General features: G+C 40.5%; 1 protein-coding gene across 7 annotated transcripts in view; it reads right to left on the bottom strand.

The window, feature by feature from the left end:
* Nucleotides 1–25,943, bottom strand: part of NR3C1 (nuclear receptor subfamily 3 group C member 1) — a 96,475-nt gene that overhangs the window by 25,868 nt on the left and 44,664 nt on the right. For 6 of the 7 annotated variants that reach the window (XR_014147202.1, XM_081826916.1, XM_031029667.2 and 3 more), the window contains one exon: nt 1,795–1,961. Coding sequence is in view for 6 of the 7 variants with exons in the window: in XM_081826916.1 (XP_081683042.1) it covers nt 1,795–1,961 (167 nt within the window). In the remaining variant the exon portion in view is untranslated. The remainder of the gene's footprint in view (nt 1–1,794; nt 1,962–25,943) is intronic. The other variant, XM_006734746.3, reaches the window with a different exon arrangement.

Genomic DNA, 25,943 nt, shown 5'->3' with positions numbered 1-25,943 from the left:
AATTCTAAAGCAGGGGTTAAGCCCAGAGGACATGGGGCCTGCAGTGGTATTTTACTGGGGAGGTATGTTTAGCATTTGTTTGTTTGTTTACACTTTTTAAAGTTAGGCACTGGATGCTTTTAGGTAAGCTTGCTCTCTCCAACATCACTGCATGCCTTCCTTGCCCCAAATGTCTTCTCTTTGCCAGAATGACACACACTTGGTCCCTGTAGGCATTTGAATTTATAGCCCTGTTTTAAAGGATTTTTCATTCTCCTCCATTTTAACTAAAATAGTTTTTGAACCATTCTTTCTTCTAAGGTTCCATGGTCTCATTCTGAATTTCACTTTCAGAAATCAATTTATTAATGTTACTGTAATATTACTACTGCTGTCACTTATTTATATCATGGAAATAACTCATGAGTTAGTGAAGTGCTGAAGTAGGTAAAGTGAGGACAAGAACAGGCTTCACTCTCTTGGGTCTGTGGTGGGTTCTGTCCCAGGAGGGCTGGGCGTTCCATGTGACCCCTCCATAGGACCCGGCAGCTGCTGACCTGGGCAAAGCCTGCATCCCTGTGCTCTGTGTGGGGTAACAGGAGTAATTTTATAGTTGGCTCATGTTACAAACTAATCCAAACAAAAGAAAATGACTCCTCTGACTCTTAAGGATATGCAAACAGTACTCTAGGCAAATAATAATAATGGATAATTACACTTCTTTAAAAATTAATATAATCAGAGCTTTAGGTAATGCATTCAGGCCACACTACCTTCAACCTGCTTTACAAGTTACTAAAGTACATGATTTTTTCCCAAGATGATTCACTGGTAACATGAAATAAATAATTTGAGTAATTTCCAAAAATAATGGAATGAATTTCTCTCTCTTGAAGGAGTTGATGTTATTGCCCTTGTCAGTAGGCTGAATCCATAACAAGGGTAAAGTTCATAATATAATATTCATATAGTGAAATCAGCTCCTCTGAAATACCTCTTTCTTGACCACCTCAGGCAGTTTATCACTTGCTTCTCAGTATTTTTTTTTTTAAGATTTTATTTATTTATTTGAGAGAGAGAATGAGAGACAGCACATGAGAGGGGGGAGGGTCAGAGGGAGAAGCAGACTCTCCGCCGAGCAGGGAGCCCGATGCGGGACTCGATCCAGGGACTCCAGGATCATGACCTGAGCTGAAGGCAGTCGCTTAACCAACTGAGCCACCCAGGCACCCCTGCTTCTCAGTATTTTAACCTCCGTACCTGGAAACTGTTACCTCATCCTTCACTTCAAGTAGACCGTGACCACCCAGAGGACAGGGACCAGCTCTTACGCTGAATTAAGATGCCTGGCTCAATAGGAAAAAAAAAAAAAAAAAAATCCCATCCAGAGATTTCCCCTTCATAAGTTCTTACTGTCCCTCATTTCTGTCACACTGGAATAGTTGGTGGTTTCAGAACCAACTACCTGCTGGGAGTTAAAGCCCACAATTCTCATACAATGAACATGATGTTACCACCCGAACCTAACACCGCCATTCCACACGCCATTCCATACCCCTTTCTTACAGTTACCTTCTGTTCTCTGACCAAACTCCTGCCCCTGAATTTATACTTTTCTATTTTATTCTAGTTCTGCTTGTGTTGCTTTTTAAAATCTCTTTCCCACTGGAAGGCCTAAGAGGCCACCTCCCCACCCCACCAGCATCTTCCTGACGTCCAGCCTGAATGGGGTTTACATAATAACAGAAACTTCAAAATCTACCTTGGGAGACAAGAACCCAATAGAGGAAAAATAAAACTCTTCAAAATACACACTACCTTCCACCGCTCTTTTGAAGAATACTTTGCAGCTCCCGCAAGTCAAGACCCCGTAATGACAGCCCGAGGCTTCGTCAGAGCACACAAGGCAGAGTTTGGGAGGTGGTCCCGTTGCCGCAGAGGAGCTGGATGGAGGAGAGCTGACATCTGGTCTCATCCCAGGGCTAAAGAAGGAAGAGGGCAGGGTTAATGATGTAACTGTCATGAGTGTCAAAGAAGCATCAAAATCCACTTCTCTTACCTTCTCACTCCCCAGCGAGCATGTTTCACACTGAACTCTGGCTTCACGGACTAGTAGGCATTCCAACTGCCCACCTAAATATATTCAAAGAATGTTTGGATTCTTCTTTCAGACAAAATTAAGAGTGAGGTCATTTCTTTTTAAGTATTTCCTCAGAAGAATGGTGAAAACGAGATCCACTTAGAAACTGTAATTGTTAGTTGCTGAGGGCTTGTTTATATTCATCGTCCCCTTTATGAAGGTGTCCTGTGCGTACGGTGTCACTCACCGTTCCTAAGTGTGCAGCTGATGAGTCTGGCTTGCTGGATAGCCTGCATCTCCCACCGGGATCAAGACACAGTATGCATCCGTCACTTCGAAAAGATGCCTCCTAGCCCTTTAATTGCTTAGGACGTCAATTTAATTTTTTATTTTTAAGATCTTGTACAGGCATCTTTCTAAACTCATTCACGTCTCAGGACAGCTCTGCCTACGTCCTGCCCGGGAACTACAGCTTTTTACAGTACGTGAGCCTGGGCCGACATGTCATTCCCGGGGTCGTCTGGGCGGACCCTGCGGCTTAGGGGGGATGCAGAAGCCAGACTGTCTCTCAGCCCCACGGCTGGCTCACGGTGAGAGCGGAAAGAGCGCGGGGCTTCCGCAGGGGGACCCTTGTTCTACCCTCCCCACTCAGGAAGGGACGGCCTCAAGAAAAGGGAGGAAAGGGGGAATCTGCTGCTCCGCCCAGCTCCCGTTTTTCCTTTTGCGGACTTCTCACCCTGCTGAGTGCTGTTCTGGTGTTTGAAGATCCTCTATTCCTCATTTGTTTTGGAGATCTTCTACAAGCCCAAAAGCTCCTCTCAATTCTATCCGCAAATGAAGCTGCTGCCCCCCGCCGATCCTCGGTCTGTGGAAGAGGCTTCTGTCAAATGGACAGTGTCCCCGCCCCCCCCCCCCACCGGGGTTCCATGATGTTCTGTGCACACTCTCAGGAACTTCTGGAGACTTCTCTCTCAGAAGGTATCGATTCTCTGCTGGGTTTGGGAGAGTGGACGGAGCACATGCTGACAGCCTACAACGGGAGAGAGCCACCTGAAGTGACTCTGCTGTAGGTCTGGCGTGAGGTGCCCTGGATGGACGGAAGCTTGTGACTAATGCAGAGCTGCCGCTCTGGGCCGGAGTGTGACCGGGAAGTAGGAGGGCCTTTGAGTGAGTGAGCAGAGCGATGTGTCAGGGAAGCAAAAACTTCTTTGGCTTAAGTCCTGAAGACGCTCCTATTCCTGCTCAGCCCATCTCTGTCATCTGACAGCTATTTTTAGAGACCAACCAGTTGTTTATGGAAAATGAGTAGTAACATTTAAAGATTTGAAAGGTTGCTTCTGTAATTTTTCCTCAACCAATTATATGTGTTGACATACATTACAAACACATACGTGTATGTATTTTTTTTTTCAAATAGTACTTTGTAGTAGAGTCGTAGCTCAGTGACGCTGCAGGCTCCGTTCCAGACCACAGACAGCAGGGAGGGGGATATCGCAAGAAAGCATGTCAAATAACTTTCTTGGTTTCCTAGTGCATGTAAAAGTTAGATTTATATTATTTTGTAGTCTATTAAGGTGTGCAAGAGCTTTATGTCTACAAAAACAAGGTATAGGGACACCTGGCTGGCTCAGTCGGTTAAGCGACTGCCTTCGGCTCAGGTCATGATCCCAGGATCCTGGGATCGAGCCCCGCATCGGGCTCCCTGCTCAGTGGGGAGCCTGCTTCTCCTTGAGCCTGCTTCTCCTTCTGCCTGCTGCTCGCCCTGCTTGTGTGCAGTCTCTCTAACAAATAAATAAAATCTTTAAAAAAAAAACCCCCAAAACAAAGTATATACCTTAATTTAAAAATACTTCATTGCTAAAAAATGCTAACCATCATCTGAGTTTTCAGCGAGTCACCATCACAGATCACTATAACAACTATAGTAAAGAAAAAATCTGAAATAGAGAATTACCATAATGTGACAGATACAAATGAACAAATGCTGTGGGAAAAATGGCATGGAAAGGCTTGCTTGACTTCGCATTTTTTACAAACTGAAGCTCTGTGCCAACCCTAAGTGCATAAAGCAGAGTGCCCTGCACCGAGGTGTGCCTGTCCTCTAGCTGTAAAAGGCTTCATGAGTACAACCTCGTCGAGCCTCTCAGCAGCCCTATGGAAGGGGGGGGCGTCACCCCGAGATGAGGCCGCACGAGAGGAGGAGGGTGATCAGGGGGCCTGTTTGTAGTCAAACCGACATGCTTCAGGTCCCTGCCCTACCACTGAAAGGCCTGTGTGACCCTGGGCTGGTGGCTACTGCGTTGAGCCTCAGTTTCCACAAGCGGACCAGGAAGGAGGACATCACCTATGTGTGCGTGCGCACACCGGGAAAACAGGAGAATACACACATCTAGCACATTGTTCCTGCATCGAGCAAGCACTCCGTAGATGTTCCTTCTTTGCGGTTTCAGGAAAACTGGAGATTTTAGGAAAAAGCATTATGTAAGTATTATATAAGTGGAAAGTAGGATAGAGCCTAAAACCCAGGACAGTATTCCCAGATTCTATCATAAATTAGAGCATACGCTGAACCACGAGCGACCGGCGGCAACAGGGAAAGGGCAAATGACATGAGCAAATGCACCAATGCAAGCGTAGCTAGGGATCTGTAACTCCAGTCCGCCTCCTGGCCTCCCCTCAGTCCTTCCACGCTACCTCACGTCGGCACAGAGTGTGTGTATAACTGCCAAGAGTACCACAGACAGCAGTGGAAGCAGTCCGTTTTTGTCACACACAAATGAAGACACATGGCCCATGATGAACACCACTGGGAAACGCGGATGAGGACAACACGGTATGCAGCTCCAAGGGTGACCCTATGATACCGCTGAAGGACTCCAGTCCAACCGAAGGGCCAGCACGACAAGCAAACCACATGGAATCGCCATCTTTTAAGAGGGACACAAGGCAAATACAGGACAGGAAGAAAGAGCGAGCACATAAGACTCCGAGTGTGTCTCACACCCCTTTGAACAGAAAAGCTACCATGTCCTGGGTCTTTGATCAGCATGTGCCAACAGCTGTGCCAAATGTTCTGAAGATGCTAAGAGCTTCACTTATGAACTGACTTTATCCACAGTGCTTTCTTTTAAGTGAAAACTCCTAGGAACAAAATGCCTTGTTCCAAATGCATACTTGAACGCTGTTGCCCATTTACAGTGGAGAGTGCGCTCAACACCAGCTTGTTCCTGAGGCCATGGGGTTTACATTAGAGTTGGGAGAGGAAAAACAACAACAACAAAACACGCAAAGCTGGGTTCTTCTCTTCAGTTCTCCTGCAAGAGAAACAAGTGATGAGAGGAGGCTCATGGATGGACTGTGAGAACTAATCACAACTTGAGGATCATGAAAAATGTGCGGGTAAATTACATCCTTTCATTTAGCCCACATTCACGACACGTGAATAGCAGGCACTGGGACAATACGGAGGTCATATCACATATGTAAGTCACACTGTGGGTGAAATGTGTCACTGAAATAATGAACCTTGAAACTTGGTGAATATTTTTTATCTGCCTCCTGTAACATGGGACTGCCTGGAGGACTTCAGGGAAGAGAAGTGCTATCAACACCCTTCCCTATGAGCCAGGGGAGGGTTAATGGTCCTCCAGGAGCTTAGAAGTTCAGATAATTGTAGATATTCTTTGTGATTCTACCTCAAAATACGACACTGTGGTTTTTTAAAGGTTAGTGCTGCAATGTGCAATGTGAAACCCTATCAGCGAACTTTTTCTGATGCTGTTACATTAACATCCACTGGTCTGTCTTGCACTTTGAATGGATCTTTTACCCATGCATGATTTTGTACTGTCATGCATTAGTCATTTGGAAAATATTGTTTCACTGAGTTAGGCAGATTTTCCAAATATTGACACAGTTCATTAAACAATGTAAGAGTCACATCTGTCAAGCTCACAGTGGCAGACAGAAGTCTTAGAAAGTTCTAAATTTTGTTTGAAAGCTCAAATTTTTATAGACCAGCAACAAATACTGTCAGTTGTCTTCTGTGAAGTGATAACCTCACTTCAATCATTTTTGAGAAAACCTTTGCCAAGCACCCAAGGCTAAACACCAGAGTTTACTCACGGTAGGTCATGAAAAAGGTGGCTCTTCACCACACAACATAAACAATCTTACACCTACTCCTCTCTTTGACACAAGCCTAAGTGCTGTGTGCAGCCTAAGTGCATAATCAGCTTTATGCATCTTCCCATTTTGTCACACAGATGGATAGTAAAGGGACATTGTCAAAAGCGGAGGTTTAAGAAAATCAGTAATATTTTGCGTCCTCCAGGATATTCTTGAACTGTGCGCGCATAGCAGTGAAGACAATGACTACTGTACCCGCAGATGCCTGCAGTGTTACTCATCATTGCTTTTGGACCATCACTGCAAATGTCAACACAGTGAAAAAGGCAAACAGACTGTGTATGATCTTGAATGTATTTCTGAAAAGATCTTGGGGACTCCCAGGGGTCTGTGGACTACATAGAGAGAACTGCTGTTACAGAGAATAGTCGGGACTCTAAGGCAGGCGAGAATTCATAACCTAACTGCAGTGTAGTAGCTCGGTGACCTTTTAATCTCTCTCAATCTCAACTGCCCTATTTCTAAATGGGGACTATAATGTGCCTGGCAGAATGATCCAGTATTGCTTACTCAGTTAGAGGCTTTCTCCCCCCAAAGACAACAGAACAGGGATGATAAACATTACAAACCCAAATGGTGGTGTTGGTTTAATGCCTTCAAGTTAAATGAATTAAATCAACATTTTTTATTTGGAGAAAAAAAAAGGCAAAAACAGTATGACCTCAGAAAATGAGTATTAATTACCATGGGGAGAAAATCCTGAAAATAAAGCTACTACAACTGGATTTTTACCAACTACACATGGAACAGGTGTCTTCTAATAGGCTTACCAGTTTTTGTCCAAGTACTATAAACCAGTGGTTCTCATTTGGGAGCAGTTTTGACCCCCCCCCGGGGGGGGGCACTTGGCAATGGGTGGAGACATTTTTTATTGTCACAACTGGGGAAATGCTACTGATATCTAGTGAGAAAAGATCGGAGTGCTGCTCAGCATCCCACAATGCACAGGACAATCCTCCACAACAAAGAATTACACAGCTTCAAATGTCAATAATGCTGAGGTTAAGAGCCCTGTGCCATAAATTCAACAAGGACCAGAAACATATTTTAAAACCTCTTAACTATGGTTAAGTGGAGCAAGCACCCTACTGAGGCAGCCTTAAATATTCTTTGATTCAAGATAAGTTCAAAGGGAGACTGAAAACAGAGCTGACACCAGGGACTATACAGGTCTAGTGATTAATTTATTTGTCCCTCTAGCACTGGCCCTAAAAGGTGGTTTTTACACACCGAAGTCACCTGCATTTTTCTTATCTCTTTTCATTAGGAAGAATGTAAATACTCCGCTGCACACACGAGGTGATTACATTTTCTGACTGCCCATTTATCCCTGCATTAGCTAAAGGATTACTGATGTGTTTGATAATAAGCTATGGACTAGTTTTCAAATCAAACAGAAAAATTGTCTGGTGGAAGGCTTTCACAGTATTTCTGTTAAATGGTTTTAACTAGCATACATTTTGTTGTTTAGTAAGAAACACCGATGATTCTCTCTTTGCTTTGCCTTTGTTGAGAGAGGGTTCTACTGGTTTTAGCTTCAAGTGCATATTAAGACAGTTTCCCCAAACTATGCATCATTTATGCGCACTCATCCTGGGGAGAAGGTTAGAGCACCAAATACTATACTCTAATAAGCCAGGAGCATTTTCAGTAAAGGATGCATGAAGAAGGTAACGCCTTTGTCACACCTTTGAGACACCAATGGCCTGTCACTTAACATCTCTGGGCTTAGCTGTTGACTGAAAAATGAAGGTCTTCCATCAGTAAACTCTAAGAGCTTGCCCATGTTTCCCAGGGTGGGGCTGGAGGTATAGGTAGGGAAGAATACATCTGGGTCTGCAAAAAGCTTCTTCGGTCCTGTGTATTTATTTATATGGTCACCCTTGTCTATGTTTCTTTCTTCAAGTCTGATCTAACATGTTTCATGGAAGAAATGTATTTCTTTGTCTTTGGAAGGATCAGTCCTCAGTCTGGTCACTGTGTTAGGTAACTTGAAACCATAGGCTGCATGTGTTCAGCTCTGTTCCCTGCATCGGCAGACATGAATTTTAACCAGTAACGATGTTGTGGAGTGAGGATGTGTGTTCCTCACTTCTTAAGAGCACACAGGGATAATGATGGCCTGGTACATACAGAATTAGGAATGTGACCTCTTCAAAGAATTCAAGAACAGGTGTGACACAATGGCATGCTTACTACCTTCTCCTCATGTCTATCACACTAGATACCGAAGGTTGAAACTGATGGCTGTGGAGTTGTGTTTTTGAGCTCACATCTCACATGTAATGTTTTTTCCCCTATCTTTTCATGATTTGGTTTTTCTCATATACCAATGTATATATGTAGTTTGACTGGATTTTATTTTTAGGGAGTCAGGTGCCAATCAAGTTGGTTAAGCTACCGTGCTGTTCAGTAGGTAAATTCATTATGGGGTCCAGAGCTGAAGGCCATTGTAATTATAATTATCTGCAATCACCCTGTAAGCTTGAATTTAGGCTGGTCCCAGCATCTGTGGGAGTCATCCTGGGTTTCAGTCATATATGTCCAGTTTGTAAGATTCAGTAGACTTTATCAGCTATGGTCTATTTCGGGTTTGTAGTTTAATTTAGAATTGTGTTAAACTGATGGTTCATATTTGACTTCATTTTACATTAGTTTGAAGTGAACTGTTTTTGAATTCTGGAATTTTGAACATTTATTGTAATTTGTAATACAGTTGCTGTGAAACACTTGAATAAAGATGTTAAGGAAACCAAACACTGGGGCGCCTGGGTGGCTCAGTCGGTTAAGCGACTGCCTTCGGCTCAGGTCATGATCCTGGAGTCCCGGGATCGAGTCCCGCATCGGGCTCCCTGCTCAGCGGGGAGTCTGCTTCTCCCTCTGACCCTCCTCCCTCTCGTGCTGTCTCTCATTCTCTCTCTCGCAAATAAATAAATAAAATCTTTAAAAAAAAAAAAAAAAAAAGGAAACCAAATACTGCTCATTTCTGCCCCAACTGACAAAAGGAACTTATTTCTAAGTTTCTATGCTTAGTAACTTGGGCTTAAATGCAGAAATTTTGCCAATTTCAATCCCCTTTCCAGTCTTTTTTATTACTCCCTGTGGCATGCATGGTCATGTACCTTCTCCTTCTTGTCCACTGTGACTGCAGCCATCTCAACACACGCCTTCCCTCTCTTGCCTTAACCACAATGATGGTTTATACTAAAGAGTCCTCCTGACTTTCACCGCTTCTCCTTCCAGTCCTTCCCCACACTGCTAAAACTGCTTTTGTCCCTCATGGGTCTTTTAATAAACTCTCCGGGACTCCTCCACTATATATAGTTCAAGCCCAAAAGGGTCCATATTCTGGCTCTTGTTTCTTTCTCCAATTGTAGGTCTTCCCACCCCTCTACACAAACCATTTGGTTTATCACTTAGGGATCCTGGATTCTATAAATATTTATGAAGTGACTACTATGTGCTACATGTTTCCTGGGAGTATTGTTCTAAGAACTGTTCCCCAAGCCTGGAGTGTCCACCATGGCTTTTCAGTTCCATGACAACCTCTAGACTCCCTTAAACACCGGCATGTAGCACTTTACATAGCTGATCCTGGGATACCTTTTGATAGAGGTTTCTATCAATAATTCCTCTTAGGTAAGGGCCATGGCTTAGGCCTGTTTATATTACCATCATCTTGTACAGTGTCCAGTAGATGTTATTGTATTTAGTTTATTTATACATCTTTATCTGTTCTGCAAAAGAATGTAAGGCAGCTAACATGGTAGATGTTTGAGATTCTAGCCAGAATATAGGTTATCACCTAACTAATACTAGGAGCTACTGTGGAAGCTCTTTCTTTATATACACTATCCCCTTTAATCTGTTCCACAAACCTATGAGGTGAGTTCTGTTTTTGAGATTTAGAGAAGGTGGCTTGCCTAAGGTGACATAGTAACTAGCAAAGCCAGGATTCAAACCCAGGTCCTTCGGCCAACAAAAACAGTGTTCTTAACTGATATTCCACCTCTCTCACAAAGATAAAGTGGCAAAACTAAGAAGCTGAGGTAGATCTAGGTCTTCAAATTGAGGTACGAAGGCCTTCTACTTTGTAGCCTGAGGTCTGACTTCTTTAGTGATACACAACGAAAGGTACCAAATTCCCTTCCAACCAGAATCTTCAAATCAAGATTTTTGCCCAAGTAACCGTTGCCCCAAATAGGTCAAACAGATAAAAACAGCTGCCTTAAAATTGTGCAACAGTGTGTATTGTTGGACTAAATTTTCAAATGACCCACACACTAATGCTCATCTCATTCTGCACAATTAGCACAATTCCTAAATCCCTATAAAAACGTTTGTAAAATCAAACAAATTCAGAGCAGCTGTGTCCTTATTCATATTTTATATTAGTATAAAGGAAGGAACGAAACCCTCAGAACCAACCCCAACTTGATCTATGGCCACATGCTTCCTCCCTCAGTTCAAAGCCAAGGATTGATTTTTCATTTCTCAGATTTTTATACTAGTGCGAAAATTTCTTGGTTTCTCTATCATGCCAGTCTACCAGATGAGAGGGTTTTTTTTTGTTGTTGTTGTTGTTTTGTTGTATGGTGTTTTTGTTTTTCTTTTTGCTGTATACATTTTCCCTCGGGTTTTGGTGATGATGCTCTTACTTCACACCCTGGTTTCTAATATCCACTGAAACAATTTAAAGGAAGAATTCTAAGGATTGAATAAACAGTGAAAAGAATGGGCAACTTGTCCCTCGAAGAGGACCAAAAAAAGAGGTAAGAAAGTCTTTAAAACTATGTAAAAGTTACTTAGTGGACATCTGCAATACAAGCAGGCAGATGAAGAATTTAAGACAAAAGGTTTTTAGGAGGTGAAACAAAACACTCCCAGTCATGGTAATACTCATATTTTAAGCCAGGTGATGGATATTTTAATTCTACATGCCAAGCTCCACAAAGCTAGGTACTTTAATAAGTATAATACCTCAAATAATCATTCCTACTAGTCCATTTTACTGATGACAGTTAAGCCATTTGTTTGCCCAAAGTCACATGAACACAACCTGGATCTGAATTCAGCACTGCCTTATTCCAAAATCTTTGCTCCTTACCTTTGTAACTGTGTTGCCTGGCAGGGACTTGCAGGGTAATATCCATTCAAGCTTGATAGAGTTTTTAAAATCTTGTGTGAGTCACCAAGTAGATAGTCTTGAGGTAAAGTTAAACATTAAAAATAATTTCTGCTTTTTCTCTCTTCTGTCATTAGTATCACAATAGAATAGAAATTGCCTATAATTAAGAGATTTGAGAGGTGGGAGGAAAAGGGGGATCCTGGGCTCACCTCCTTGCACGGACACATAAAAATCTGCAACTCTAAGTGGAACAGCTCTCGCAGAAAGAAGCAAAGATGAGCAGGAAAGATCATACGCAATGAAGGCTGTTAGAGAGCCCGACTGAGATGTGCAGGACGGGCAGAGACACAGTTTGGCCAGGCCCCACATGCCTGCTGGGGAGGCCCACGAGTGCGAGGGAGAGCGCAACCACAGAGGCCCTCACTGAGGAAGGAGGGGTCTGAGCCCCGCATCAGGTGCCACTGCCCAGGTGAATGGCACCAATAATGACAGGCTTTGAAAAGCAATGGGGCTTACAGCCAAGAGAGCCAGAGGGCAGCAAGAAATGGGGACCGCACTCTTAAAGGGCATGCACGCATTCTCAGTTGTGTGGGGGCCCAGGGCAGAGGCAGCAGTTTGAAAAGCACCTGGCTGACACGTGAAGGAAGTACATTCACTGACGGTGGGGTGTGTGCCAGAGGGGCAGGGATCACTTGGAGCACTCCCTGGGGACATGACCCCGGCGGGCACCATTTTGTACTTGCCACTTCTACCTGGCTGGACTAGCACTGATGGACACCATTTCTAACACTTTCTCTCTATTGTGCTAGCACCATGCCTGGCCCCAGTGTTTCCCTGTGAACTCGCCCCATTCAGCCAGCCTGGAGCCCCTCACAAGTGGCTTACCGCCTGACCTCTCCTGCAGGGACCACAGCCCCTGCCAAGCACCCTGCCCTGGGTGCCAGCCCAGCAAGTGGGAACACCTACAACAGCTGCAGCCAGCTGTGCAGGAGGCCTGGCCTGCCCACCAGCCCGGCCATACTGTTGGTGTTGGGCATTGCAGCCAACTCCTGCAGCCCGCCCCACACGCAGCAGTGAGTCCATATGAATCGGGACCCACCGCAACAGGGGGGTGGACACAGCCCACCCAGGGGTTACTCCTTGGGCACCTGGGTCGGGTGACCAGGGCATTTTAGGTTACTGGACCCCACAGGACACCTTCTGCACAAAGCCACTCCTTCAAAACTAACAGATGTAACTGATCTACTACTACAGAGAAACAGACAAAATGAGATAGAAGTATGTTGCAAATTAAAGAGTAAGACAGAAACTCAGGAAAAAAAAAATGAAACAGAGATAAGCAACCTACTGGATAAGGAATTCTAAGTAATGCTTATGAAAATGCTAACTGAATTCAGGAGATAAATGGATAAACACAGTGAGAATTCAACAAAGAAATAGAAAAAAAATATATATATATATAAAGAACCAGAGCTGAAGAATACAATAATTGAAGTGAAAAATATACTAGAAGGAATCAAAAGCAGATGAGATGATGCACAAGAAGGGATCAGTGATCCTGGAAGAAAGGTTAGTAGAAATCACCCAATCGAAACTGCATAGAAAAAAATTTAAAAACCTGAGCAAAGTTTAAGAAAATCCTCTGGGACAACACCAAGCATACTAACATTTGCATTGTAGGGGTCTTAGAAGGAGAAGAGAGAAAGAGACAAAAACCTATTTGAGGAAATAATGGCTGAAAACTTCCCTAACCTGGTGAAAGAAACATACAAGCCCATCCAAATAAGGTGGACCCAAAGAGACCCACACACATTATAGAGGATCTTCAAAGCAGCAAGAGAAAACTTGTTCCATAAAAGGGAAGAAGATTTTTCAGCAGAAACTTTACAGGCTGGAAGGGAGTGGTACTGAAAACACAATCAAGAATACTCTTTCTACCTGGCAAGATTATCATTCCAAACTGAAGGGGAAATAAAGGAGTTTTCCAGACAAAAACTAAAAACGCTCATCAACACCAAACCGGCCTTACAAAAAATGTTAAAGGGACTTTCTTAAATGAAAAAGAAAAGGCCATAACTAGAAATAAGGAAATTATAAAAAAAAAAAAAAAAACTCTGGTAAAGGTAAACTTATAGTAAAGGTAGTGGATCAAGCACCTACATAGCTAGTATAAAGGTTAAAAAACAAGAACAGTAAAATCATCTAGATCTATAGTACTTAGTCAAGGGATACACAAAATAATAAGATCTAAAACAGGACATCAAAAACATCAAAGGGGGATAAAAAGGTAGTGCTTTTGAACACACTTGAACTTAAGTGACCATCAACCTAAAGGAGACTGCTATATAGAGGTGCACAAAAAATAAAGAGGCAGGAAATCAGACATGACACTAAAGGAAGTCACCAAATCACAAGGAAAAGAGCAAGAGAAGAAGAAAGGAACAGAGAATTACCAAAACAACTAGAAACAATGAACAAAGTGGCAATAAATACCAATCTAGCAATAACTACCTTAAATGGACTAAATGCTCCAATTAAAAGACGTATGATAGCTGAATGGATTTTTAAAAAGACCCATCTATATGCAGCCTACAAGAGGCTAACTTCAGATATAAAGACACACACAGACTGAAAGGGAAGGGATGGAAAAAATATTCCATGCAAATGTAAAAGAAAGCCATGGAAGCAATTCTTGTATCAGACAAAAAGAAAGTGTGTAACAAGAGACAAAGAAGATCACATAACGATAAAGGGATCAGTCCGACAAGCAGATATAACACTTCTAAGGATCTATGCAACCAACAGAGGGGCGCCTAAAGACACAAAGCAATTATTAATAACACAAAGGGAGAAGCTGACAGTAATCCAGTAATAGTAAGGGAGTTTAACACTTCACTTACATCAATGAACAGATCACCCAGACTGAAAATCAATAAGGAAACACTGGCTTTAAATGACACATGAGACCAGATGGATTTAATAGATATATACAGAACACTCCATCCCTAACGAGAAGAATACACAGTATTTTCAATTTCACATGGAATATCCTCCAGGATAGATCACCTGTTAGGCTACAAAACAAGTCTCAATAAATCTGAAAAGACTGATTCAAAACAAGCATCTTTTCACAGTGGTATGAAATTAGAAATCAATTATACGATGAAAACTGGAAAAAAAAACCCCCACAAGCCCATGGAGGCTGAACAACATGCTACTACTCAACAACCAATGGGTCAACAAAGCCAAGAGGAAATAAAAAATAGCTCGAGACACATGAAAATGGAAACAGAACAGTCCAAAATCTATGGTCCCAGCAAAAGCAGATCTAAAAAGTTTATAGCAAGATAGGCCTACCTCAAGAAATAAGAAAAATCTCAAATGAACACTCTAACTTTACACATAAAAGAACTAAAAAAAGAAAAGAACAAATGAAGTCCAAAGTAAGTAGAAGGAAGAAAATAATAAAGATCAGAGTGGAAATAAATGAAATAGGGACAAAAAAGCAATAGAAAAGATCAGTGAAACTAAGTCTTCTCTTTAAAAAGATAAACAAAATTGATAAACTTACAGCCAGAGTCATCAAAAGAGAGAGAGAGGAGGGTCCAAGTAAATAAAAATCAGAAATGAAAGAGGAAAAGTTACCACCAGTACATAAAAATACGAAGGATCCTATGAGACTTCTACAAACAATTATCTGCCAACAAATGGGACAACCTAGAAGAAATGATAAGTTCCTAGGAACAAACAATCTTCCAAGACTAAATCAAGAAGAAGTAAAAAACCTAACAGACCAATTATTAGTAACACAATTGTTGGGAGTTTTTTGATTATTGATTCAAACGAAGTCTAGGAACAGACGGTGACCCAGGTGAATTCTACCAAATACTTAAAGTAGAGTTAATACTTATTCTCAAACTCATACAGAAAACTGAAAAGGAAAAAATGCTTCCAAACTCATTCTCTGAGGCCAGCATTATGCTGATACCAAAACCAGAGACACCACAAAAAAGGAAAATTACAGGTTAGTATCCCAGATGAACACTGATGCAAAAATCCCCAACAAAATATTAGCAAACCAAATTCAACAATACAGTAAAAGAATCTTACACCATGACCAAGTGGGATTTACTCCAGGAATGCAAAGATGGTTTCAGTATCTGCAAGTCAATCAATGTGATACACCACATGAACAACAACAACAAAAGGATAAAAATCATTTGATTATCTCAATAGCTGCCCAAAAACCATGATATAATTCAACATCCATTTATGATAAAAACTCTCAAAGTGGATAGAGAGAAAGCATACTTCAACATAAAAGGCTATACATAACAAAGCCACAGCTAACACCATACTCAATGGTGAAAAGCTAAAAGCTTTTCCTCTAAGATCAGGAACAAGACAAGGATGCCCACTCTTGCCACTTTTATTCAACGTAGTATTGGAGAGCCTAGCAGCACAGCAATCAGATGAGAAAAAAATAAATAAAAGGGATCCAAACTGGAAAAGAAGTAAAACTGTAAAATTCTTTGCAGACAACCTGATACTATATATAGAAAATCTTAAAGGGTACACCAGAAAGCTAATCAGAACTCAAAATAAATGAATTCAGTACGGTTGCAGAATGCAGAATTAATATACATAAACCTGTTGCATTTCTGTACACTTCTCTTAAGAAAACAATCCCAGTGACGATTACATCAAAATGAATAGATTACCTAGGAATAAATTTAACCAAAGAAGTGAAAGACCTGTATGCCGAAAACTGTAAGATGTTGATGAAAGAAACTGAAGATGACACAAATAAATGGGAAGATATATCATGCTTATGGATTAAAAGAATGAATGTTGTTAAAATGTCCATACTACACAAGGCAATCTACAGATGCAGTGCAGTCCCTATCAAAATACCAACAGTATTTTTCACAGAACTAGAACCAAGTAATCCTAAAATTTGTATGGAACCACAGAAGACCCCAAACAGCTAAAGGAACCTTGAGAAAGAACAAAGCTGGAGGTATCCTGCTGCCTGATTTCAAAGTATACTATAAGGCTGTAGTAATTAAAACAATTTGGTCCTGCCAAAAAAACGGACACACAGATTAATGGAACAGAACAGAGAGCCCAGAAATAAACCCATGCTTATATGGTCAATCTGTTTATGACAAAGGCAAGGGAGAAAAGATAATCTCTTCAATAAATGGTATTGGGAAAACGAAACAACAGGCACGACAATGAAATTGGATCACTTTAAGAAACTCAAAATGGATTAAAAGACTTATATATAAGACCAGAAACCATAAAATTCATAGAAGAAAACATAAGCAGTAAGCTCCTGGGCATCAGTCTGAGCAGTGTATCTTTGGATTTGTCTCCTCAGGCATGCAGAACCAAAGCAGCAAATACAAACAAATGGTAATACATGGAATTAAAAACCTTTTGCATAGTGAAGGAAACAAAAAGACAAAACAAAACAAAAAGACAACTTCCTGAATGAGAGAAGGTATTTGTAAATGATACCCCTGATGAGGCTAATATCCAAAATATATAAGGCACTGACACAACTAAAAAAAAAACCAAACAATCCAATTTAAAATGGATTCTGAGGACATGAATAGGCATTTCTCCAAAGAAGAAATCCAGAAGGTCAACAGACACATAAAAAGATGATCAACATCACTCATCATCAGGGAAACATGTCAAAACCACAGTGAGATACTGCCTTACACCTGTCAGTCTGGTGTTATTATTAAAAAGACAAGAAATAACAAGTGTTGGTGAGGATGTAGAGAAAAGAGAACTGCCGTGCACTGTTGGCGGGAATGCAAACTGGTGCAGCCTCTGTGGAAAACAGAGGGTCCTCAAAAAATTAAAAATACAACTACCATACAATCAAGCTGTTTCCCTTATGAAAACACTAATTCAAAAAGATATATATATATACACACACACCATGTTTACTGCAGCATTATTTCCAATAGCCAAGATACGGGAGCAACCTAAGTGTCCAGTAATAGATGAATGGATAAAGCAGCTGTGGTGTATGTATGTATGAGGGAATATTACTCAGCTATAAAAAAAAGAATGGAATCTTGCCATTGGTGACAGCAAGAATGAACCTAGAGGGTATTACGCTAAGTGAAAAAAGAAAAGAAAGACAAAGACAAATACTGTGTGATTACACTTATATATGGAATCTAAAAACCAGAATGAACTAACAAAACAGAAAGAGACTCATAATATACAGAGAACAATCTGATGGTTGCCAGAGGGCAGGGAAATGGGCAGATGGGCAAATACAGGAAGGCGATTAGAAGATACAAAATTCAAGTTATAAATAAGATAGGGAAATGCAATGTACAGCATAGGCAATATACTTACTAATATTGTAACAATTCTGAATGGTGACAGATGGTAGCTAGATTTATCTTGGTGATCAGTTCATGTTTATAAACATTAAATCAGTATGGTGTGTATCTGAAACTAACATAATACTGTATTCTAACTATAATTCAATTTTTTAAAAAGGTATGAAAATATCCATGCTACCTCCATTTTCTTAGATTCTAGTTGTGTTAGTTTAAATCTTAAATTAGCATATTCACATTATAAATGATTAAGATGATGTCACAGTAGCCATTAAACACTAAATTACATGGCAACCATGCACCAAAAATGAAAACACAAATCGGAGTGTTTTGTATATTTATAATACTATTCTTACCTTAGAGGAGTTTTGAAGAAATTATGTTTAACTAACATAGTAGACCTTAGACTTTTTAGAGACACATTTCATTTTGTCAGAATATTGTTCCACCAAAGTATCCTGTTGAGGATATGTAATGATATCAATAGTATTCTATTTTTTTTTAACAAATGAGTAACACTTAATTTTAGTAAAATGAACTTGATATTACACAGCCTTAGCTAGAAAGGTGCTATCTAGCCACACTATCAGTTTTACAGATGGAAGGTTTATATCTATGGACTAGAAAAAAATTATGGGTGTAAATTAACATGTCAACCAGTGTCAAAGAGACTGATAAAGCCAAAAAAAAAAAATTGTAGTTATTCAATATAAGAGCACTAAGGTACTGTAATTACACATTCAAATGGACTTATATAATAACAGCTACCCCTTATTTTGCATTTTTAGGTGCTAGGCACTTTTTGATATACATGGTCTATAATCTTCAGCACCATCCTAAAAGATCTCACTAATCCCATTTTACAGATACAGAAATTAAGGCTCAGAAATGTAGAGAACTAGTCCCAGGGCCCTATAAAAATACTACTGAAAGACAAAGTCTAATTGAATTCAAGATCCCAAGTCTACTACTTCTTAAATTTTTATCACATACCAATAATAAATTTTGGCTAACTATATGGTAGATTAAATTAGAATATGAAAATGGAAGAGCTCCTATTTCACAGAAAGTAAGGTACAGTGAGGCCTGAAATAACAGTTATCCTAGATCTAGAATTAGTACTTTTCACCAATAGCCATTATCTATTTATCTTGCATTCTCCAGATACAAAGGGTATAACTACATTTAAAAAAATACATGTGAACTGTTTAAATTCAGTACGTTCCTTACTCTGGGAAGATCCCTTGGTTATATAATTAAATCAGTCAAAACACACTGGAAAAGATAATGTACTGTGGTACTGTCTATAATGTGTATGTATACTGATTTAAATATTCAATATTAAAATATTTCTCCACATAATTTTCTCAACAAAATTTTATAAAAACAGTGATAAGCAACATAAGCTATCATGTAGTTCCACTTTTGCTAAATTTAGCAATAAAAAACAAGCAAGCTTTGGTTTTTCAGAGTCCATCTAAGTGTAGATAACGCTAGCTCATTCTAGAATATTCGTTAGAAAAGTAACTTCTGTTTTTTTCTAAAATGGTATCTGCTAACGTTTTAGAAACCATGTGGGAATGGAGAAGAAACTCTGAAAGCAAGTGATGAGGTGATTTTTGTTTTAAAGTTTTGGGGCTATATGGAATGTAAAAATTTCAAGGGCACAAGCAGCAGTTTTTGGAGAAGGGATAAACGGTAACTCTTGTTGCGGGTGGGAAATTTGCAAGCTGGAAGCTTTGAAAGTGATAAACATTTATGATCAAATAATAGTAATTCCATTTATAAAATAATTTGCAGATTGAAAAATGAAACCAATATTGTATTCTCTCAAACTTGTCTTAAATGCTCTGTCAAAGTTTGTTTTCACAGAAGTGTTACAAAAATCGTTACTTTAACTAAACCAAATCCCTTACTTAAAAGAATAAGAATGTGAATAGTCATCCATTAAGAAAGCATTTTAAAGCTGAATTCTTACATAAGCAGTTGGTTGTGTATGCAGGAAACAGGACCTGCTAAATACCAGATTTGGCATTACTATCAAAGGATATCTCCAAAGTCTAGGAGAAGTGGAACTTCTGAAAATAACAGTCTTCAAGTTAAAATACCAAAGTAGTTTTCAGACTTGTTACTTTCAACAATACCATCACTTCAAACAACTTCACAATTCAACACAGTTCAACAAATAAAGCAACAAAAGAAGTTGTAGGCTTTTGAGAATGGCAGGGCAGACAGGGAAGCAATACAACAATGACTTTGACAAAATTTTCATCCATAGTTTAAAACAAAACACAAAACATCTATCTGCCAAAACATCAGTCTTAAAATTGATACTATAAGGACGTCATTAATTTATAGCATAAATATCTGACAAGTCTGGACTAAGTGTTTCACTGGCGATAAATGATTCTCCCACATTAATACTGAGAGCTGACATGTATTTCAGAGCAATAAGCAGCACATCACAGTGTGGACTGTTAACTGTTAGGAATAATCAGTGCATGAGCTGAGCTGTTCCAGGCTTATTTTAAGACACTTTGGACACCCTGAGTGTTCATTCTGGTTTCTGTACTTTCTATAAGAACCACAGGCTGAACCGTGACACCCGAACGGTAAGAATTAAAAGTACTGAGAGCAAGATGTTAGAGCCACTCTCTCAAAATTAAATGGAGGTGGTTGGCAAAAGTCTGCCTAGTTAGCTGGAGGAAGAAATGTGCACCCCTCCCAAAAGAGGGGGACAAATGGGCGCACACAAATAGTAGCTGGAAACATCCCTGTTTGAAATTTGTTTTAAAGATTTATTTTATGAGAGAGAAAGATAGAGAGAGAGAGAATCCTAAAGCAGACTCCTCACTGAGCACAGAGCCTTTCATAGGGCTGGATCCTAGGACCCCGAGATCATGACCTGAGCAGAAATCCAGAGTCGGCCACTTAACCAACTGAGCCCCCTGCCTGTTTAAAATTTTAATTTTTCTCACAATGCTCCAAAAGAGCAAAATAAAATACAGTAAAAATTTTGTGATTTTGAAAATGTAGTTTAACAGTGACTAAGGGAAACTTACAAGACAGAGAACAAGGGCTCACACTCTGCTGCCTCTGGAGTGGGGGGCTGACTGTCCTCGAGCACTGTACCTGGGGGCCTGAGGCTCTCATCTGGGACAGGAAGCCCTGTGTTTCTCTCCCTGCTAGGATGCTCCATGCTATGGCAGCTCTAGGTGTGGCCCACCCCAGTTTTCAGTCATGGGGAAAAGAAACCTGAAAAAACTCAATGTAACCGTTATCACCACACTGAGGAAAGCTCATTACTGTGTCCATAAAGCCACACCTGTTTTTGTCCTAGTTCACTTCTTTACACTGAATCCATCAACAACTCCAAGATTATTGCTTTATAGTCATTTAGAAATATTCCACTAGACATAATAATTTGGCAAATAAAACTGAATTACAAGGTATTTTTTTAAATTATAAAATAAGTATTTCGTTAGAAAATTTAGAAAGCACCAAGAAGTTTAAATGAGAAAATAAAGCCATCATACATTTGTCAGAGAAAACCAGCAAACACTTTTATACATCTTTTATCTTTTAAAAAATGTATGTATTTATTTTGCGGAGAATATTACAGATGACTGCTTTGTATCCAGCTTTTTATATGTGAGGCACTGCTCATTCGTTCTTCATTCCTTAACACCATTTTGAGAAAATGTCAACAGGTTATCTCTTATTACATGACTTTTTGATGGTTGCAAAGTACTTGGCAGTAACTTAGCTACTCCCTTATTACTGGCCATTCTTTGTTTCTGTTTTTCCACTGTAATAAATATCAATGCACAGACCTTTGCTAACATCTTCGACTATGTAACTTAAATTAAAATCCCACAAGGGCAAGGAAAGTCAATGGGCAATTTTACATACATGCATTTTCATGCACGCTGTTAAACTGCCCACCTTCCCTTGTTTCAGGAAAGCAGATCCATGCATTCCCCACATTTGCTCGTAAGAGAAAAACCTATCTGGTCAACTGTCAATTGATGAACACTGCCCATTTCCCTATTGGGGTGTTTGGTCTTCTCTTGATTTAGAAGACTGTTTTGGACAGTAAGTATTTCAACATTTAAGTCCACTGAGGACATACCTACAAAGCCCTAAATTTTAAATGAAATTTTAAAATATTCAAAGTCTGATGGAATAGCCCATTCAGAATCATTAGTGCTCACGTGGTACTTTTTTTAGCCACATTACCACTTCAAGTGTTGTGTGAGCTTGAAAATAAAATGACCAGCCACATGTAGTTCTGGTTAAACATGCTATCTCTAAGACATGCTTTAATTTCAGCTTCTTCCGGGACTCAGTAGAATGAGAGTAATGGCATTTATTTTTAATGGCATAAACCCTTAAGAGTAAAGACAAGAAGAGAACTGATCTTCTGTCAATTATACGGCAATAATGGAAAAAAAAGAGATGATACCAGCAACATTTTACAGCAGAATGGGCATTCTGGGGCCGTTAAGTTAGGGGGGTGTGGGGGGGAGAGCTAAGAAACATCCTAATATCACAATTTTCTTTTCTTTTTTTTTTTTTTTTAAAGATTTTATTTATTTATTTGAGAGAGAGAGAGAATGATAGAGAGCACATGAGAGGGGTTAGGGTCAGAGGGAGAAGCAGACTCCCTGCCGAGCAGGGAGCCCGATGCGGGACTTGATCCAGGGACTCCAGGATCATGACCTGAGCTGAAGGCAGTTGCTTAACCAACTGAGCCACCCAGGCGCCCAGCAGTAAGAGGGGAGGCAAGACTATCCAGTGATCCAGCAACTCCGCCACCTGACATCTACTTCCAGAAATGCATATGCATGAAGAGATTCACGTGTATGGAAGGTGAGACATGTAAGAATGAGGATCGGCTTTTGTAGAATATCACAACCAGAAATGGGTCAAGTGCTCAAAACAATGGGAAGGATGTATCCGCAGTGGTACAATGGTATACAGCAATGAACTGCAGTTACATATCCTAACGTGGATGAATTGTACGACGCAAAATAACACACAGTTTATTTAAGTTCCAAACATGTGAACTAAGCTATGGTGTTGAAGGATGTACACACAGGGGGAAAGAGAGGCCTGAATATAATTATTGTACCTGTCAGGATAGTGGTCACCTATGAGGATGGGGAGCCAGGCAGAACTGTGATCCTGAAAGGTCCCACAGGAGGCGCCCAAGGCACAGGCCCTTTCTAATTACACGAGTGCTGCCTTTTAATTATCCATTACATTGTCAGTGTGTAGGTGTATGTGTGTTTGTTCTTATGTATGCTTTGTTTCATAGTAAGAAAAATTCTTAATTCTAAAAAACTAATAGGAAAAGCAGCAGATAATCCCCATGTTACCTCTCCTACTCCAGTCACTAATGGTTTCTTGTTGGCATTTTTTCCCAAAACTCCTAGACTGGATCTCTTTCTTATTTTCTCTCTCATTTTTCCAGCTCTTTGTCTTTCTGCTCTTATTTCTGGCTTATTTTCTTATTACCTCCCAACCTTTCCACTGAGCTTTTTATTTATGCTGTAACCTTTTTAATTTAATTTTAAGTTTGGTTTTATCCCCTGAAAATTCCCTTTTTTAAACATTTTACTCTTATTTGATGAATGCAGTATTTTTCTTATCTCCAAGCATATAAACATAGGTTTTAGGAAAGTTCCTTCTCTCTGCATATTTTCTGTTTCCTTCAAGGTGGATTCTTCTGTTGTTTGTTTTGATCTCTGTTTTTCAAACTAGAAGCTGTCCTTCCTTTCACTCTATCTGTCCCCTTCTTCAAGGCAGAAGACTGGAGACCTTTCTCTGTGAACAGCAAAACAGAAGAGCTCTGGACAAGGATTCCAGACACAGTTTAGGATAGAGGTGTCTTTAAAAAAACAAAACAAAACAAAAAAACCCAGGAAGATTAAGTGAGCTGTTATATATCCAGTATCAATGGAATTCATCTGGTCTGAAGAACAGAGAGGAAGGAAAGATTGAAGGAATGTTAAGAGTGCCTTACGGGAGGAGGAGCAAGATGGCAGAGGAGTAGGAGACCTAAATTTCGTCTGGTCCCAGGAATTCAGCTACATAGGGATCAAACCATTCTGAACACCTGTGAACTCAACAGGAGATTGAAGAAAAGAATAGCAGCAAATCTCTGAACAGAAAAGTGACCACTTTCTGGAAGGTAAGACGTTTGGAGAAGTGAATCCGAGGCGATATTTGGGAGGATAGACGGTGGGGGAGGGGGCCTCCGTCGGCCGCTTCTGGCAAGTGATAGAGCCTCGGAGCACAAAATCGGGACTTTTAGAAGTCGGCTCCGCTGAGGGACGTCGCTCCAGTGGCTAAGCGGGGAGTGGAACCCTCGCAGGGACAGTGTGGTCTCAGGACCCTCGGGGTCACAGGAAGACCGGGGGTGCCTGAGTGCGGCAGAGCTCCCAGGTATCGGAGTGGGGAAGCCGGCTTCAGAGAGGGAGCTGAGGTGCGGGCTCTCAGCTCAGGCTGGCCACAAACCGTGATCCGTGGCACAGTCGGGCCACTGCTCCTCCAGCAGGGACCCAACAGCAGCAGATCCAAGGAGACTCCCCTTCCTCCCCCGGGAGGACCGGCACAGGAGCACACCGCAGGGATCTGCTGGGTTTGGAGACTCCACACGGGGGTCATGAGCCAGAGACAGAAATGCTCGGTCACAGGCCGGGTGAGCACGGAGTGTGGCCGGAGACCGGGCAGACGGGAGTGATTGACTGCTCTTCTCTGGGGGCTCACTGAGGAGCAGGTCCCGAGTTCTCGGCTCTCCAGGGCGCAGATTGGGGGGCCACCATTTCACTCTCGTCCTCCAAAGCTGTACGGAAAGCTTGTAGGGAACAAAAGCTCCCGAGAACAAACCCGAGCAGATTACTTAGCCTGGCCCCTGGCAAGGGCGGGGCAATTCTGCTTCCAGCAAAGACATTTGGGAACCACGGAAACAGGCCCCTCCCCCAGAAGATCAGCAAGAACAGCCAGCCAAGACCAAGTTTACCGATCAATGAGAACGGCAGAACTCCGTCGCTAGGGGAATACTGCACATAGAATTCATGGCTTTTTCCCCCCTGATTCTCTAGTCTTTCAAAGTTAATTTTTTTAATTTTCTCTTTTTTTTTTGAATTTTTCTTTTTCCCTTTTTCAGCCAACATCTTATCATCCCTTTTTTAAAAATCTTGTTTTTCTTGTTTAGAGTTGTATTCTATCCCTTCATAGTAGTTAACCTTATTTCTGGTATATATATAAGTTGTTCTCTCTTTAAAATTTTGTGATACAGTTTCTTCTAACAGACCAAAATATACCCTATATCTCTACTGTACGGCTTTGTTCTAGTCTCCCGCCTGATCACATTCTCTCTTTTTTTTTAAGTTCTCTTCTTTCTTTTATCAACTAACTTCTTATCAATTCCTTTTATAAAATCTTTTATAATTTTCATCTTTACAGTCATATTTTATCCCTTCATTGTATTTACCCTTATTTTTGTACATATATAAGGTTTTCTTTCTTTAAATTTTGGTACACACTTTATTCTAACAGACCAAAATACACCCAAAATCTAGTGTGTGGCACTGATCTATTCACCAGCCTGATCATATTTGACCATATTCTTTTTTTTTTTTTTATCTTTTTCTATTTCTTTTTTCTTTCTTTCCCTTTCTTTTCCCCTGGTTTCAGGTCTCTTCTGATTTGTTTAGTGTATATTTTTCTGGTGACATTGTTACCCTGTTAGCATTTTGTTCTCTCATTCATCTATTCTCCTCTGGACAAAATGACAAGACGGAAAAAAATCACCTCAAAAAAAAGATCACCTCAAAAAAAGAATAGGAGGCAGTACCAACTGCCAGGGACCTAATCAATACGCACATTAGTAAGATGTCAGAACTAGAGTTCAGAATGATGATTTTAAAGATACTAGCTGGGCTTGAAAAAAGCATGGAAGATACTAGAGAAACCCTTTCTGGATAAATAAAAGAACTAAAATCTAACCAAGTTGAAATCAAAAAGGCTATTAATGAGGTGCAATAAAAAATGGAGGCTCTAACTGCTAGGATAAATGAGGCAGAAGAGAGAATTAGTGATCTAGAACACCAAATGATGGAGAATAAAGAAGCTGAGAAAAAGAGAGATAAACAACTACTGGATCACGAGGACAGAATTAGAGAGATAA

This window comes from Leptonychotes weddellii, chromosome 7 (genome assembly GCF_054177405.1).
Source record: "Leptonychotes weddellii isolate Sample4059 chromosome 7, ASM5417740v2, whole genome shotgun sequence".
In the NCBI taxonomy this organism is placed as follows: Eukaryota; Metazoa; Chordata; class Mammalia; order Carnivora; family Phocidae; genus Leptonychotes; species Leptonychotes weddellii.
The sequence above is the reverse complement of the archived record's forward strand: the minus strand, read 5'-3'. Positions and strand labels throughout refer to the sequence as shown.